This window comes from Octopus bimaculoides, chromosome 3 (assembly GCF_046866305.1).
Source record: "Octopus bimaculoides isolate indiv1 chromosome 3, ASM4686630v1, whole genome shotgun sequence".
Lineage (NCBI taxonomy): Eukaryota > Metazoa > Mollusca > Cephalopoda > Octopoda > Octopodidae > Octopus > Octopus bimaculoides.
In genome coordinates this window covers 48,834,746-48,853,609 of record NC_142930.1, presented here as the reverse complement: position 1 = coordinate 48,853,609, position 18,864 = coordinate 48,834,746, and the positions used below count along the sequence as shown (strand labels likewise).

The 18,864-nt window shown below is 35.8% G+C and overlaps 1 protein-coding gene across 1 annotated transcript in view; it reads right to left on the bottom strand.

Moving 5' to 3' along the window:
• Nucleotides 1-6,431: 6,431 nt before the first annotated feature.
• LOC106876644 (sugar phosphate exchanger 3) overlaps nucleotides 6,432-18,864 on the bottom strand; it is a 43,517-nt gene continuing 31,084 nt past the window's right edge. Inside the window, exons 10-13 of the mRNA XM_014925259.3 lie at nucleotides 16,851-16,945; nucleotides 14,292-14,452; nucleotides 11,990-12,064; nucleotides 6,432-8,072 (exon numbers count right to left, since the gene is read on the bottom strand). Coding sequence (XP_014780745.1) covers nucleotides 7,888-8,072; nucleotides 11,990-12,064; nucleotides 14,292-14,452; nucleotides 16,851-16,945 — 516 coding nt within the window. The 3' untranslated portion in view covers nucleotides 6,432-7,887. The remainder of the gene's footprint in view (nucleotides 8,073-11,989; nucleotides 12,065-14,291; nucleotides 14,453-16,850; nucleotides 16,946-18,864) is intronic.

The following is an 18,864-nucleotide window of genomic DNA, read 5'->3' as shown; positions in this document are numbered from 1 at the left end:
ATAAAATAAGTACCAGCTCAACACTGAGGACGATCTAATTGACTTAGCCCCTCCTTTGAAATTGCTGGCCTTGTGCCAAAATTTCAAACCAATGTTAAATGGAATATAGATAAATATGCTCCTTCTTCCATGGGTAATTGAAAGCTTGGAACTTACATACAGAAGAAGCAAAGCAAATTCTATTTTCTAATAGCCCTTAAATAAATGTTTTAAATTCATTATGTCTAGTAGTCATAAATTCTGAGAGCTTTCCTGAGTTTCAAATCCACTTCCAATTAAGTATTATGTGTTATGCAATCAGTATTTTAACAATGATACAACCTGCAGTTTTTCCAATTATTGCTTTCATTTCTATCATCAACTTTTAACTTCTTTCTATATTTGCAACTGAACTTTCCATTTCAGATTATAATTGTACATATGCAGTTCTTTTTCCATGCCCTTGTAGATATGGATACATCTATATATATATATATAATTAATCCAAATAAAGGACCAAAGAAAAAATGCCACAAGAAAAAAACAACGCAAAGACATGGTACATGCAAAGTATTAACAGACGCTCAGAGAAGGAAAGAAAGGTAGTTTTACGTTTCAAGCAAAGCTCTTCTTCGGAAACAGGAGACAGAGGAAAGCCCAAGAGGAAAAGAAGACAGAGGTAAAATATTGCCAATAATCCACATGTAGTTACATTTATATGCATAAAATATATTATGTGTGTGTGTGTGTGTGTGTGTGTGTGTGTGTGTATGTGTGTGTGTGTGTGTGTGTGTGTGTGTGTGCATATATAATACGATATTAATATGATATTTATATTATCGGTTTCAAATTTTGGTACAAGGCCAGCAATTTCAGGGGGGTGGGTAAGTCAATTACATTGACCTCAGTGCTCAACTGGTATTTGTTTGATCGACTCCTGCAAGGATGCAAAGCAATGTCGGCCTCAGCAGAATTTGAACTAAGAACATAATGGAGGACGAAATGCTGCTAAGCACTTCTGCCTGGCATGCTAATGATTTTGTCAGATAGCTGCCTTTATTAAGATTAACATTGATTTCAAATTTTGGCACAAGACCAACAATTTCAGGGGAGAAGGTAAGTTTTTGACATCAACCCCAGTGCTCATGAGATGCTTGTTTTATCAATTCCACAAGGATGAAATGCAAAGTCAACCTCGATGTAAAGACGGAAAAAATACCTCTGAGCATTTTGCCCTAATGATTCTGTCAGCTCACCGCCTTTATTTATTGACATGATATTCATACATAGATGCTTCTGTGTAGATATACATCTGCAAGTCTCTATGTTTATATCTGTTTATATTTACACACACACACACACATAAATTTGTAGGACTTATGCATGCAACTGTGTATGTACGTATATTATCTCTATATATTATATATTATCTCTATATATTTATACATATATACATACAAGAGAATATGTCCAAGGAAAATAAAAAGAATTTATTATAATATAAATTACACAGACTTTACACATATTACGCTAGCGTATATTAGCATGCTATACAGTAATCGTTACATAGAGTTTATAACACCATATTGTCAGGAGAAAATAGTAATTTAATCCATTGTTAGTTTCCAATGTCAGTTGGTAGACAGAGCCAATCCAAAAACTGCTTGTTTTTATTCTTTTATTTGTTTCAGTCATTTGACTGCAGCATGCTGGAGCACCGCTTTTAGTCGAACAAATCGACCCCAGGACTTATTCTTTGTAAGCCTAGTACTTATTTTATCAGTCTCTTTTGCCAAACCGCTAAGTTACAGGGACATAAACACACTAACATTGGTTGTCAAGCGATGGGGGGGGGGACAAACACATACATATATATACGATGGGCTTCTTTCAGTTTCCATCTACCAAATTCACTCACAAGGCTTTGGTTGGCCCAAGGCTATAGTAGAAGACACTTGCCTAAAGTGCCATGCAGTGGGACTGAACCCGGAACCATGTGGTTGGTAAGCAAGCTACTTATCACACAGCCACTCCTGTGCCTATGGTAGGTTCATCTACATATAGCAGTTAAGGAAATGGATTTTATTATTTTATCAATGAGGGAGAGAGAGATTGGTAATACGTGCAGCCAGCGTGTCTCAGAAAGAGAATATATTCAGCTCCTAAACTATCCAAATCAAAAAATTTATCAAGTTAATGGTGATAAATAGTGAAAAAAAATCAGTGGCAGTAAAGGGTTATGCACAGATTTGTATTCACACATATGAGGTAGTGCAAGTCAAAATACTCGCTCACAGTCTATTTCTATCACTGTATCATTGACCACATAGCATACTAATATACACTAGTGAAACACATCAAAATTATGTAATTTCTGATATAATAAAAATTTCCAACTGAATTTCCAGTTTTATCCTGCTCTTGCATGCATGCAAGCATAAAGGCATGCATAGATACATACATAACCAGAAAGGAGAAAGCTAATTCAAAAACTACAGATCCAATCCATCACTGGAACTGTAAAAATCTGACAACTTTCCAGAAGTTTATTACCGTAAATCCTCGAGTATAGTCCGCCCTTGAGTATAATAACAGGGGATTTTTAGGGGGCTGTACCTCTGAAAAACTTAAACCTTGTGTACATAATACGCACCCCTTCTCTAATTTGAGTCAAGAAGGTCTATATAACATCCTTGGTTTGTAAACATATATACGATAACGTCCTTTATTATTATTGTATATATATAACATAATGCAAATGTGTAGCTTTTTTGTGCACTTTGTTTGCAGAAAATAAAGAAATAACAGTAATAACGTCAGCGAAAAATAAATATTAAATAAATTGCCTTTACATATTTATCACTATCTGTTACAAGCCCGACATCACAAAATGTGTCGGACAGCAAATAGAGACTTGGATATTGCTTAGAAAATATTTTTCATTTTTAACCTCATATATAGTACGCACTAGGGATTTTGACCTTTAAATTTTGGGAAAAAAATGCGGATTATACTCGAGGATTTACGGTATTTAAATATATATGAACATGTATAGATATGTAACTATATGCATGAGAATACATATATAAAACATACAAATCTGCACATACTTACATACATATATACAAAAATACCCTGATATTGATGTTGAAATTCCAATGAAGGAAACTTGGATTTAGGTTAGAAACCGGCTCTTTCTCTATTGCCAAGAAATCTTGAAATAAACTGAATAATGATGTACATACATAAACAGGCAATCTTCACTTCAAGTTGTTTAGTTTAGTGGCATTACATCATCATCATCATCATCATCATCGTTTAACGTCCGCTTTCCATGCTAGCATGGGTTGAACGATTTGACTGAGGACTGGTGAAACCGGATGGCAACACCAGGCTCCAGTCTAATTTGGCAGAGTTTCTACAGCTGGATGCCCTTCCTAACGCCAACCACTCAGAGAGTGTAGTGGGTGCTTTTACGTGTCACCCGCATGAAAACGGCCACGCTCGAAATGGTGTCTTTTATGTGCCACCCGCACAAGCCAGTCCAGGGGCGCTGGCAACGATCTCGCTCGAAAATCCTACAGGAGCCAGTCAGGCGGTACTGGCAACGGCCACGCTCAAAATGGTGCATCTCATGTGCCACCCGCACAAGAACCAGTCCAGGGGCACTGGCAACGATCTTACTTGGCTTGCCGGGTCTTCTCACGCACAGCACATTTCCAAAGGTCTCGGTCAGTAGTCATCGCCTCGGTGAGGCCCAATGTACGAAGGTCTTGCCTCACCACCTCAGCCCAGGTCTTCCTGGGCCTACCTCTTCCACGGGTTCCCTCAACTGTTAGGGTGTGGCACTTTTTCACGCAGCTATCCTCATCCATTCTCACCACATGTCCATACCAGCGCAATCGTCTCTCTTGCACGCCACAACTGATGCTTCTCATGTTCAGCTTTTCTCTCAAGATACTTACACTCTGACAGGTATTCACATTGACATTACACATCCAATGGAGCATACTGGCTTCATTCCTTGCGAGCTTACGTATGTCCTCAGCAGTTACAGCCCATGTTTCACTGCCATGTAGCATGGTTGTTCGTACGCATGCGTCATACAGTCTGCCTTTTACTCTGAGTGAGAGTCCCTTTGTCGCCAGCAGAGGTAAGAGCTCTCTAAACTTTGCCCAGGCTATTCTTATTCTAGCAGCTACACTTTCAGCGCACCCACCCCCACTACTAACTTGGTCGCCCAGATAGCGGAAGCTATCGACTACCTCTAGTTTTTCACCCTGGAATGAGATAGAAGTTGTTTCCTGTTTGTTTTCAGTCTTTATTGCACCTGAACATCTGCCACAAACAAAAACTAACTTGCTAGTTAACCTGCCTTTGATGTTGCTGCACCTCTTATGTGTCCATAGCTTGCACCGGGTACATCTTATAGAGTTACTACCTACTCCTTTTCTACATACTGAGCAGGGCCATCTACCTGAAGGGGTTTGTGTTTTATCTACCTTCCTACTTATTAGGATTTTGGTTTTAGCTAGGTTGACTCTAAGGCCCTTCAATTCTAGACCTTGCTTCCACACCTGAAACTTCTCCTCTAGTTCTGATAGTGACTCCGCAATTAGGGCAAGGTCATCAGCATAGAGGAGCTCCCAGGGGCAACCTGTCTTGAACTCCTCTGTGATTGCCTGGAGGACTATGATAAATAAGAGGGGGCTGAGGACTGAACCTTGGTGGACCCCTACCTCTACCCGGAATTCATTGCTGTACTCATTTCCAACCCTCACCTTACTGGCAGCATCTCTGTACATGGCTCGCACAGCTCTCACTAACCATTCTTCTATCCCAAGTTTCCTCATTGACCACCAGATAAGGGATCGGGGGACCCTGTCAAAGGCTTTCTCCATGTCAACGAAAGCCAGGTACAGAGGTTTATCCTTAGCTAGGTATTTCTCCTGCAACTGTCTCACTAGAAATAAGGCATCAGTAGTGCTTTTACCTGGCACGAACCCAAACTGCATCTCATCTAAATTGATTCGCTCCCTAATTAGTTGGGCTATGACCCTCTCTGTAACTTTCATAACCTGATCTAACAGCTTAAAAGAAAAAACAAATCATAAAGTGTATGTCTCTCTTACTGAGTTTTAGTCTCTTCTTTTTTTTAATTTAGTACAATAAAGCCAGACTAAATCAACAATGAAGAAAGATACTAACCATTCAATGCTCATTTTCATATATATATATTTGTGTGTGTGTGTGTGTGTGTGTGTGTGTGTGTGTATGTGTGTGTGTATGTGTGTGTGTATATGTATGTGTATATGTGATGTTTTAAGAAACATTCCAAATTGTATAGCAAATAGGTAAAGGGGGTAGTGTGCGAGTGAAAGTGCAAACTAGTTTTCCAGTTCTACTAGAAAATATTATTAACAAAGGAAAATATACATGCCAGCAAAATTTTAAAACAAATGGGACAGGCATGTTTTTGACAAACTTACATATCTAAAGTACAAAAAATTACATCAGTATCCAAGATTATCAAAGATTGGAAGAGTCTCGTACTTGTTGCTAAAAATTCAAGTCACAAGCTGTTTGTCATTCTGTAACTATGAAAGACTTCTTCAAATTCTGATCAACAGAACCATGTTCTAAAACTGATTCTACCTAGCTGTCAAAAAAATAATGTCAGATGATAAACCTTATAGATATTCTTTCACGTAAACACACCACGTCACACTAAGGCCAGTTGTTCTTCCGGGCATACCATTCAATAGTCATTACAATGAAGAGACTGAAACAAAGATTATACAGAGTTAGCAAAAAATGCAACAATGATCCCCCAAAAAATTATGTCCTGAAATACCTTACACACCCTGTATATAAATATATAGGTATGGTGATGCAAACAGGAAAAATAGAACTTAAAATTATGAGTATATGTATATTTTTATTAATATTTAGCAGAAACAACAGAGTAACTCAAGGGTCAAGAGTTTTGTGTGCTGGCACTTATCAAATAAATGCCAATGTTTGCTAAGTACCAATACACAAAACTCTCAGTCTTTGAGTCACTCTGTTACTTCTGCTAAATATTAATATACATATCTATGACACCTTATTTTTTGTACAGTTACTGTATGCCAAATTCTGCTCGTGCTATTTATCAAATAAAGTTTATGGTAGAAAACACATGCCCAAGATGTTGCAAAGCAAGACTAAATCTGGAATGAAGTGGTGCTATTGTAAATTACATAACCATGTTGTGTTGTGAGGCATTCATAGTATGTGTGTTTGTGCATGTTTTGATGTACAGATAAGAAGAAAAAGCTTTCAAAACTTGAAGTATAAAGGATATCCATATATTTACAACAACATTCATTGAAAGTTCTTTGTTACTAAGCAGCACAACTTGATTATGAAATAATGCCAGTAATAAAATAATAAAAAGCAAATACAAGACCTTAGATCCAAAAATAAATATTTATTCAATGTTTTAAAAAAAAATCAAAGAATACTATTTTTCTTCACAAATTCAATATAAATTATGTCAAGTCCCAGAAGTGGATTGATTTTGTTGTCACAATTCATCTATTCTACTTAATTTTTTTTTTATATTCTGCAATCTGACATCAATAAAATGTACCCTTCATTCCCAGTGATATTTTGGCAAGACAATAAATCCCACTTTCATTTTAAATCCTTTAACTGACCCAAAACATCAAATTTGTATGCACAGGTGATAAAAGTTACTGTGATATTTACTATGATCAAACTTTTAGAAAATACTTTTCTGATAGTAGAAGCCTGTAAATAAATACATGATGCTAGACAATTGAAAAATGGTTACAATTATCCAGTCCATTTGATGGTTTAACTTTTTTAAGAACCATAAAAAATTAGATCTGTTTAAAATAATAACATTTACTAAATGATGAACACAGTACAAGTCAGTTTCCAATACTATAGGGGTCAGATTTTTAGCTACAGCCCTTTATTACTACTTACAAAAGAAATAGTCTCATGAAAAGGCTTTGCATCACACATTTCAAAATACCACTGAGATGAATAATGCTGATTAGCCATTACTTGATAAAAAACAAAGATCAAATGTAAAAATTCCAATACATAAAAGATAAATAACATATCTTAAGGACAACAGTTAAGTTGCTGACTGCATTTATCCTACATGTTAGTGTGCAAGATGAATACCACATATGTAAGTATTACTGGGATCTTTCTTATCTTCTATATAAACGATTATTTCTAAAAACATTTATTCCCAATACTCATTTACTCTAAACCGCATTGAACTTGCATTGAAAACTTCAGGAAAACATCTTTTTAACTAGAGGAAGATGTTATAAATTGTAATTTTTCTGAGTAAAAGCAAATTGAGACTAATAATTTATAATAATAATAATAATAATAATAATAGATAAAAACTATTATGAAATATAGTCACAGATGAACTGTCCAAATAGGTTATCTACAGTGGACATAAAATATATACATGGACTAGTGAGATTTGATATGCTTCCACAGGATATATTTCACAGTCAGTTCAAAGTCATAAATATCTATGTTATAAAATTAATGTATTCATGAAAGATTAAATGTTATCAGTTATTCACAGTATTTATATGAGGACAAAATGTCCACAGGTGATATGTAATGCAAACACCTGACAGTCTTACATTAAGTAACAGTTGGTAATCAAACTGTGAAGAGCACCCATAAATAAATACAGTTCTTGGTTCCATAATGATCACTTAAGCAAACATATACCTGTAAAAAATGCTATCACTGTACTCAAAGGTACCAATATAGCAGAAAACCATATTTAAATGGGTTTTGAGTGAAAACTATCACTCAATTTTAAAAATATTTCAAACAAAAACTGTTCTTTCTACAGAAATGTTACACTTCTTGGAAGACAGCATTGTGTGTGTCTATAGTTTTCTGTGTATAGGCTGCTTTAAACACAGTAAAAGTTCCTATCAAAGACAATGCAATCATTAGATAGAACATTCCTGACCAGCCATACATTGTTGATGCAATACCAATGATTGGTCCTTCTATCACAGTACCAATGCTACCAAAGCCTGGAAGTAAAAATAAGTCAATTGATTATAACATTTATATATCTCAGATGTAAGTTAGAATTAAATTAGCAAACATAGACTAGACTCTGGCCTTCATCTATTTCTTTTAACTTAAGTGCAAAATTAAATTTCAAGGTCATTCCAGTAATGAATGGAATTGGTATTTTCTGAAAGCCACATTGCTACAAACTTGATATATCTCAACAAAAAAATTGTTTCAAACACGACATTCCTCAACAAAAGATAGATTGGTATATAAAACTGCATTACATAGTTATGGGCAATGAAATTTTGAATGAATATAGCTAATCTCCACAGCAAAAGGGTTAATGCTAATTTATGTTATGTAATGTAAATTAAACCAAGAAGATGTGAAAAATTGGTGAGGAGGTAAAATTCTATGATGGTAGGGTTTGCAGAAGGGATGATAATAGATTGGAATGTCTAACACATGCCAGAATGGGAAATAGTATCAAAATGTTGTTGTTCAACAATCGTATAAAAAACTTATTAAGGATCTACAAAGAGGTAGGTTGTAATATGAGCATAAAAATACATTTTCTGAATAGCCATCTTGACCAATTTCCAAGTAATTTAGGTGCTGTAAGTGACAATCAAGGGGAGAGATTCCACCAAGATATCAAAATTATGGAAGAATGGTACCAAGGACACTGGGATTCTCACATGATGGCTGATTACTGTTGGTGCTTGAAAAGAGACCTGCCATCAACATGCAAATATGCTAGAGAGTCTTATAAGAGAAAATTTTTGCCAGAGTGAAAGCTTCATATCTCTTTTTTTTTTTTTATTGTAAGTCATTTCTATCATTATAATGTAAGTTTACAGTAATTTGAACTGCTTGTATTCATGAAACTCTTTACTCTTTTACTTGTTTCAGTCATTTGACTGTGGCCATGCTGGAGCACCGCCTTTAGTCAAGCAAATCAACCCCAGGACTTATTCTTTGTAAGCCTAGTACTTATTCTATCGATCTCTTTTGCCAAACCGCTAAGTTATAGGGACGTAAACACACCAGCATTGGTTGTCAAGCAATGTTGGGGGGACAAACACAGACACGCAAACATATACACACACAAACACATATGTATATATACATATATACGACGGGCTTCTTTCAGTTTCCGTCTACCAAATCCACTCACAAGGCTTTGGTCGGCCCGAGGCTATAGTAGAAGACACTTGCCCAAGGTGCCACGCAGTGGGACTGAACCTGGAACCATGTGGTTGGTAAGCAAGCTACTTACCACACAACCACTCCTACGCCTAAAACTGGAAAATAAATTTGAACACATGACTTAATTTTTTAGTCCTAATTGGAAAAATCTGGAAAATGGCACATAGGCTGTTGATAAGAATCAGGACTTGATAGAAATCAGGGCCAAGTTGAAATTTGTATTCAGCACACCCAAATTACTTGTAATCAAGTGTCAGATATCATTCAATAAAACATGTGTTCCCCAGTGTAATGTTACTGATAGGAGTAACAGTGATGATAAAGTGGTGCTGATGGTAGAGATGATGGTTATAGCAGTGATGACAGCAATGATAGTACTAATATTTCAGGATCTGGACAGTCTTGTCTTTCATAATCTCCTCTGTGAAGCTCACAGTCCTTACTACAGGGCCCTACCTTGAAACAACAGAACTCTCTTCTTCCCATGTTACAGTGGCATTATCCAGTTATTTGTTCAAAATTTACTGAACTGATGTCTGCCATACAGTCCAGAACTAGTCCTCATATAGCCCAGTGTTTAGTTTTGTTGTTGGATATGCTTTTACTTCATATATCTTCTTGGATTAGGGCTGAACACAGAAACCTTTACCAGTCAGAATATTCTAAAGAATTAATCTGATGTACCATGGATTGATCAACATCATGTTTCAATTGAAACCTAATGCGGATAGTAGGATAGTTACTGAGGGTCTTTATTCAACAGATATCACACTACTCTAGTAATAATTTGCCTCAAAATATTCTGATGAACCTTTATTACAACTCATGGAATTCAACATGATTGGTTAACTGCAAAAAATCAGATATATCCACTCAAAATTTTCTTACTCTTTTACTATAGAAAGCAGTTTTATATATGAATCTATCTTTTGTTGAGAAATGTCATGCTTGAAACTACATTTTGCTAAGAAATATCAAGTTTATTGAGGTAATGTGACTTTCAGAAAATACCAATTCTATTTTTTGGAAGATATTTAACATCATTACTAGAATGACCATAAACTTTAATTTTGAAGTGAAAAGGTTAATGAGTCAATAACTAAGGAGTCCATTAGAGTAGGACTCTGTGATAAAAGTTAATCCTTTCACACAACATAGAGTTGCACTGGGCCAGCTCTTAATTCTAATTTTCATAGCATTAAATAAATACAAGGTAAAGCTCTATGATGTTAAGACACTGGCCTATTACAAATTGCTGAACCTTGAGAGTTGTAATAGGTGTGTAAGTCAACAAAATATTTTGCTTTCAATTTGTCAATTTATCCACTTATAACAGTTACCCTGCCAGTTTATATTGGGGTGAACTGGATCACTAAAATTTAGATATCTTGTTTATTAATGCAGCTCAGTACCAGTGGCAAGACATGAACTGCCAACCCTTTAACTGATGGTCTGCTATCCAATCAAATCAGCTCCTTGAAGTGTACAGTAAATGAAACCACAAAACAATTTTAACAGATATAGCTTCCTTTATAACTAGTCATTTTTAATTGCAGATGCATTAACAAGAAAATCTACAATATGTAAAACAGACAGGTTGTAAATGAGGCTAAAGTATCATTAATCCTAATTTCAATAGTTCTAACCTAACTCCAGCCTTTATGTGATGCTACCTGGAAAAGTATGTAACCAGTTCTTGTCTACCTGCATAGCTATAAACTTCCCATTAACAACAGTAGAAACAATAAAGCAACCAAAGGAAACAAGATCTATTTCAATTTTACTGCAACATATGACAATCACAATCTTATGTATGAAATAAAAAAAAAAACAACCATCCACATTTTGAACCAAAGAAAAAAACAACAAAAAACAAAAATAGACTGACTGGCTCAAAAATATTTTTTCCTATATCTACTAAAAATGAAATGTTTTTTTGCACAAAATTCTTATTAGTAATGCTCTTAATTGTATTGTATCTATCAAAAATGATCCCATCTTCTTCAATGCAGAAGTATCAATAGTCTTTTTCTCCAAAAGGTTAATTCAATACTCATTTTTAACAAAATTTTATTCAACTTTAATCTCTTGCAATACAGTATCATTGTCATTTCTTCTGTAATTGTTTTGTGTATGTGTTTACTTCTGTCTTATAACCTTATTTCCACACTGGCAAAATGATTTGCATATTTGGATGGTTGGGTATTGTACAAAACAATTGTCATTTTAACACTTAAGTACCCCTCCTGTCTATATTAAAGATCCTAAATCTTTTATTGTAATAGTAAATAGTTTGGTATAGTAATCCTATCTGCTATAGGCACAAAACCTTTAATTTTTTTTTTGGGGGGGGGGGCTAGTTGACTACATCAACCCCAATGCTCAACTAATACTTATTTCACCAACCCCAAAAGGATGAGAGATAAAGTCAACTTAAGTGAAATTTGAACTCAGAACATGCTGCCAAGCATTTTGTCTGTTAACTCACCACCTTTATAGTTTCATATAACAACAAATAATATAGTGTAAAATTTACAATTACAGTACTACCATTAACAATATCCCATCTATACTTTTGTAAACTATATCTAGTCCTAGTATACTGCTAGACCTAACTTTGAATTAACTGTGAAAACAAGGAGCTTTTGCAGACAACTACTATAGAATTAATTAGAATCTAATTAAAAAGAAGATAGAATTAAAGCAAGATGTTGGTGCTTACCATTAACAAAACCTACAACAGCAGCTCCAGCATTGCGACCATTTAGTTCTCCAATCCTTGACGGTACAGCGGCTCCTGGGACAAAGATGATATATATATATATATATACATGTTTAAACCAGTGGTTCTCAACAAGGGTCCATGTGACACCTGAGAGTCCATGTAAGCAAAATAGCATATTGGGTCCACAGTAGTATTTTAAGGGTAACTGAAAAAAAATTTTACTTTCATCATCATCATCATCATCATTTAACGTCTGTTTTCCATGCTAGCATGGGTTGGACAGTTTGACTGAAAACTGGTTAGCTGAGGAGCTGCACCAGGTTCTAATCTGATTTGGCATGGTTTCTATGGCTGGATGCCCTTCCTAATGCCAACCACTCCAAGAGTGTAGTGAATGCATGGGACATTAGATAAATGTCTTCTACTATTGCCCTAGGCTGACCATAGCCTTGTGAGCAGATCTGGTAAACAGAAACTGAAAGAAGCGCATAGCATATCATCATCATCATCGTCGTCAGCTTTAACCCTTCAGGATTTAGATTATTCTGTCAAATGTAATATTTATTCACACTGTTTTGAATTAATCTTGCATTGTCTTCTTTGTCTGAGGTTTTAATAATGTGATTGCTTATATTTAGAATAACATTGTAGTGTTGGTGTGAGAAGCCAGATCTAGCTAATTTGAACATAAAACAGGTGGAATATTTTGGCCAGATATGGCCAGTTTAAATGCTAAAGGGTTAACATCTGTTTTCCATGCTAGCATAGGTTAGATGGTTTGACTTGAGCTGGTAAGCCAGAGAGCTGCACTAGGCTCTAGTGGTCTGTTTTGGCTTGGTTTCTATGGCTGGATGCTCTTCCTAACGCCAACCACTTTACAAAGTGTACTAGGTGTTTCTTTTTTACAAGTCACTGGCACCGGCATGGATGTCTTTTATGTGTCACTGACAATGTTGGTGATTCACTTAGCTTGATGAGTCTTCCTAAGTACAGCAAATCGCCAGAAGTCTTGGTCACTTGTCATTGCCTCCGCGAAGCTCAACAACCAAAGATCATATTTCACTACCTTGTCCCATGTCTTCTTTCCACAAGTTCCCTCTATATGTGTATCCTTGTCTAGATATCATGTAATGGTTATAAATCATCATCATCATAAGCGAGATTGCTTGTTTCCAGTCTCCCATGAAAAATATGTCCAGGTAGGGGAAAGTATTACCTTGCTTGGAAACAGGTGAGGATTAGCAACAGGGAGGGCATCCAGCCGTAGAAAATCTGTTGCAACAAATTCTGTCTGACCAATACAATCTTGGAAAAAGCGGACTTTAAATGATGATGATGGTGGTGGTGGTGGTGATGATGATGATGATATGATGATGATGATGATGATGTACATTTCTATACTTCTTAAACTATTATCCATATTTCAATAACCCACTATAAAAGGAAAGAACACTTTACCATTCCAGTTGTGATAATCAAATCAATATATTTTGAAAATACATACAATGTATATGAAATGTATATCAGTATACAATATATGGCCCCTGGCAGCCCTAAAGAAGTAATTAATGTTTGATTTTTTCTTTTTTATATCAGAATATTTTTCTTCCCAAGAAATGCAAATCAGAGCTGAAACTTGGCCCCAATTTTATAAAGTGAAGCATCCTCTCTTGGACAGGATGCCAGTCTACTTCAGGCAACATCGCCAGATAAACTGGTATGTGAACTGAAGTGACGCAGAAACATAATAAACATAATGTAATATCAATGTGGTTGAGTGGTTAAAAAGTTTGCTTCTCAAACACCTAGTTTTATGTTCAATTCCACTAGATACAAGGGGGTGCTGAAAAGTTCCTGGCTTTAAGGGTATTTGCAAAAGGCCTGGTTGAGGGCCAACCTTCCAAGTTCTTTTACATGGTTTAGAAAAACTGAAGGACTGCTGCAATAAACACGTGAATCTGAGAGGGGAATATGTTGAATGAAATCTGATCCTCCTATATTTTCTTTAACCCAAAGCCAGAAACTTTTCAGTACCCTCTTGTAATACCCAGGATAAGTGTATTTTACTTTAACCCTGGGTCAGCCAAAGCTTTGTGAGTGAATCTGGTTAAGGGAAACTGAAAGAAACCTCTCTGAACTTACAACCAACTGCTGAGATAGTTTTTTCACTCTTTAAATATTCAGCCACGTTGCCCCTTTTGCAGTCTATTGTTTGTATCACTATGATAAGAGCATAAGAATAAATGAGTCTTCCACACTACAACAATATTCATTCAGAATTAAGTAGAAACAAACTGACCTAATATTGAATCAGGGCCACAGTTGAATGCACCAGCAAGGAACATGAAAATATTGTTGAAATATACACCCCAATGGCTGGTCCAACTAAACATGAGAAGACTGATTGCACTCAATAGAACTGAGATTCCTGTTCCAAAAAGAGGTCCTTTGGAGAAAAATCTACAGAAAACAAAGAAAAGAATTAAAAATATTAATATTGGATCAACATTAAAGCTATTATCAGGGAGTGAAAGAACATATTTTTCTTTTCTTTCTTTCTATTATTATTATTATTATTATTAAGGTGGAAAACTGGCATGATGAGCATGATGGGCAAAATGTTTAGCGGCACTTTTCCTGTCTTTATGTTCTGGGTTCAAATGCAGGAGTCAACTTTGCTTTTCATCCTTTCAGAGTCAATAAAATAAACACCAGTTGAATACTGGGGCCGATTTAATCGACTTAGCCTCTCCCCCAAAACTGCTGGCCTTGTTTAAAAAATTTGAAACCATTATTATTATTATTCCTTCGTAACACAGTGTAGGTAAAAATGCACCGGATTCTTTAGTCATCTGTTAAGTCACAACAAGGACCCCAGATAGATAATACTTTCCTTAAGATGTGTGCTGTACCCAATAAGGCTGCTTTTTGCAAGACATCAATCTTGCATGGGATTTCCAGTTGCCTTAAGAAGTCTTGAAGTTTCAATGGGATTGAACCCAATGCTCTGATCACCATTGGTATCATTTTTACATTACTGCATTCCATACAGTCTTGCCATTTCCACTTTCAATTCGGAGGTGCGTCCAGAACGATGAAACCATTCTGTTTGCCCTAGTCCAGTGCCCAAGTATTGCTGATCTGTGTGTTTATGTCGAACACCTGCTGTCGCATGTAGGATGGATCCAGCTATCAGCTGAATCCATTGTGAAGATTGCTCCACTGCTCTCTTTTGGCCGGGAGGAGAAGGCAATTTTTATTTGTCTAGTGGCTGTAGCGAAAGAGGTAGTATGGTGGACCCGTTTGAAAGGGCTAAAGACAGGCACTTTCCTGTTTGACCAAGCCCTGATCAACTTTTTCAAGTTTCACTTGAAAAGGAAGTTGAAGGTGGAGAGTGAAGTGTTGCCTTATAGCAAGTTTGTTGAAAGGTGGGTGAATATTGGAAGAATGGCCAGTGTGAAAGGACCAATTCTGAGCATGCACCTGTAAACCAAAGAAGGGCTCTTGCTCTGTTGTTCAGGTACCTGTGGCTTTTGTGGGTTTTTCCACGAGGTCCTTAAAGCGCCTCCTCTATTGGGAGTTTTAAATTGTTTAATTTTTAATCATTACATATATTGTTTACATGTTGTAAAACCCATTGCATCGTCCTGTTTCTGTTGTTGTATGTGTTTTGATGTAATTTTATGTAAGCCCTTGTGACCAATAAACAAATTAATTATTATTATTATTATCATCATCATCATCACTGTCATCATAGTTCCTTTGATATCGGTTAGATAAGAAATATCAAGCGACAACCAGTAACCTGGGACAGGCATGGTAGTGTAATGTTATGGTTCAACAATTTCCTACAAACCACACCCTACAATCTCAAAGAGAGAAAGAACGCATTAGAATCTAATGTGTTCTTTTCAGGTTATCATAGGTCTATGTTATCTAATGATTAGATAAGATAGACCGAAGATAACATGAAAAGATGGCTGTAAAGGCTTTAATCAGAGGTCACTCAATCAGGATTGATCCTGGGGTAAACAACAACCACTGACTAACACTTTTTTTTTATCCATTTTACAATTGTTGTGGTGGTTGCCCACTTCTTTCTTCAACCCACATGAAATGCCTGTCTCTTTCACTTGTCAGCCCTACTCAAAACTTGTAATAAACATTCTGTTCAATTCCAGATTTTACTGTACACACATTTTTCCCTACTAACACCACGGTACAGAAGTTCAAACTGAACATCAACTGCAATCATATCGCTAGTTTAGATGGGTGTGTAAAAGTTGTGGTCACTGTTTCTTCTTTGATTATTTAATCATATAGTATTTTCAGATCTAAATTTTAAGGCAATTTCAAATCAGCATATGTACCTATGTATAACAGCACACATGTATCTCTATTATTGATGTTGTTGCTGTTTAGCACCAAATCAGCTCTGATGAAGCAGGCTTATGATCAAAGATATTCTGGCTGTGACCATTTGGGACTACATTGCTCAATACCTCTTTTCCACTTTTGAGATGGTAGGGTGTGATTTGAAGAAAATATGTTTGTTATTTCTGGCAAGGTCGTTTGTTAGCTCATGTGTCTATGTACACATGTATGTCTGTGTTTGCTTACATGATTGTCTGAGATTGTGCACACGTTTCTCTGGGTTTGTGTACACATGTATGTCTGTACACACTGTCTCAGTTTGAGTACACATGTATAAATGCACAGATGGAAGAATGTACTTCCCAGACTCAAGTTATACATGTTATTTATCTGAGCATCTGTTAATTACAATATTAAGCATATACAGCAGTTGAATAATACAGCTAAGTACAATATGAAGAAATAAAAATTACTTGCAACCCACCTGTCCATGACAAAACCAATCAAAGCACTTCCTAATACACCACCAACTTCAAAGGCAATAGAGAAAATACCAGCTTTACTTTTAGAATACTTCAGCTAGAAAGAAAACCATAAAAGAGAAGAGAATATGAAATAAAATAAGAGGAAAGGCAGCAGGGAATTTTTAAATACTGATTTTTTACATCTTATTCTAATTCATACAGTCATTTATATTTTATTTCTATATTTTTGCTTTTTAACTTTAATGTTTATGTATTTTGATTAATATATTTATTTTTATTTCTATGTTCATTTTCTCATGCTTACATGGGCTCGATGAGTCTTCTCCAACATGGTATCTCACTACTTGTAATCCCTTATTTCCTTTTTGAGGTTCAACCCCTTGAGATAAGATTTCACCACTTCTTTCCATATATCTTCCATGGTCTTCCTCTTCTGCAGGTTCCCTCCAGCTGGCCACATCTTAACCCTTTCATTATCAACCTGGCTGAAACTGGCTCTGGCTACAAATGTCTTGTTTTCACAAGTTTTGAATTAAAATCTTCCACCAAACCTTAGTCACAATTTATGTTCCTAACACTAACTGAATGATAACTAAGTTATTTTACTAAATTCTTTGTTATGTTTAAAGTAATTGAAAGAAACACAGAGCATTTCAAAATAAATACAATAACAAAAGGCTTAAGTAAACTCTCATCTGCCATATTTATGCAGTATCTTCTCTTACATCCTAAATCCGATTCCTTTTATATTCAGTTCTTCTCACTTTTCCTTTGTGTTCCTTCATTCATGCACACTAATGCAAGACATCCAGTAGTACACACTCACCTCATTTCTTTCCAGCTTTTGCACCCTCTGCCACTGTTAACCGGGTTACCAAGGTAACACATTCTAATGACTTAAATAACATTTGAAAGAATATATTTCATAAATGTTCTTACTGCCAACAACTGTGCATCTCCTACATATGAAGATTTCCTTTTCTGTCAGCTTCCTAGTGATCCACTATATCCCTTGTCTGCCCACGGTTAACAATAAGTACACTATATGTTATTCCTGACAGTTTTGTTTCTGCAAAACCAGAAAGGCTACTTCCTAAAAAGGCAGTTGAGTCCTGTCATCTTTCCTACTAAAACTTCTGTTTTAACCAGATTTACTCAAGGCCTCCCAATTCTATGCTCTCAATTCTCAAGATCTTTCACAGATTCAGATATGGAAACTTAGTCATTAATATATATAGGAAGTTCCCTTGGACAGCTGGTCTTACACACTTTTGTAACAGTGTGGAGAACTACAATAAACAGGAGACTGTTGAGAACTGACCCTTGATGGACACCTACCTGTATGTTAAATTCCTCACTGTACTTGTTAACTCTCATTTTGCAGATGGTACCTCAGTACAAGATTCGCACAGATCTCACAAACTATTTAACAATATCCCATTTTCTAAACACATACCAGTTTGTAAAGCATTGTACTAAATGAACAGCCTTCACATCAAATTATACTTGGTATAGTGATTTGCTATTTACAAAGAACTTCTCGTGTAGTTGTTTCACAATAGAGTATTAGTGGTACTCCGTTACACACAAACCCAAACTGCATCTCAACTCACTTCTTTTCCTAATCAATTGTGCTATAGATTTCTTACTTTCATAACTTAGTCCATCAATATGAGACATCTGTGGCTGCCACTTTCTAGGAATGTCAATTGACTATGCATTTTAGTAGAGCACGCTCCTTACTTTGCTAGATATTTTCAGCATTTCTGCAATTATCACTGATACTCTAGCAGCTTCTTCTGCCATGAGATCCTTAATTGCACAGTAAACTCTCAGAGTTGGTCCCACTGTTGCATCTACTTGGAAAGTTACCTCACTTCCATGTATTTTCCTCATTCAGCAATATATCATAGTAACATCTCCAAGTGAAGGAAAGTATGCCACTATCATTTCAAACGTATTTTTCCAATAAAGTCTGATTCCTACTGATACACTGTCTTGCCATCTAAAACA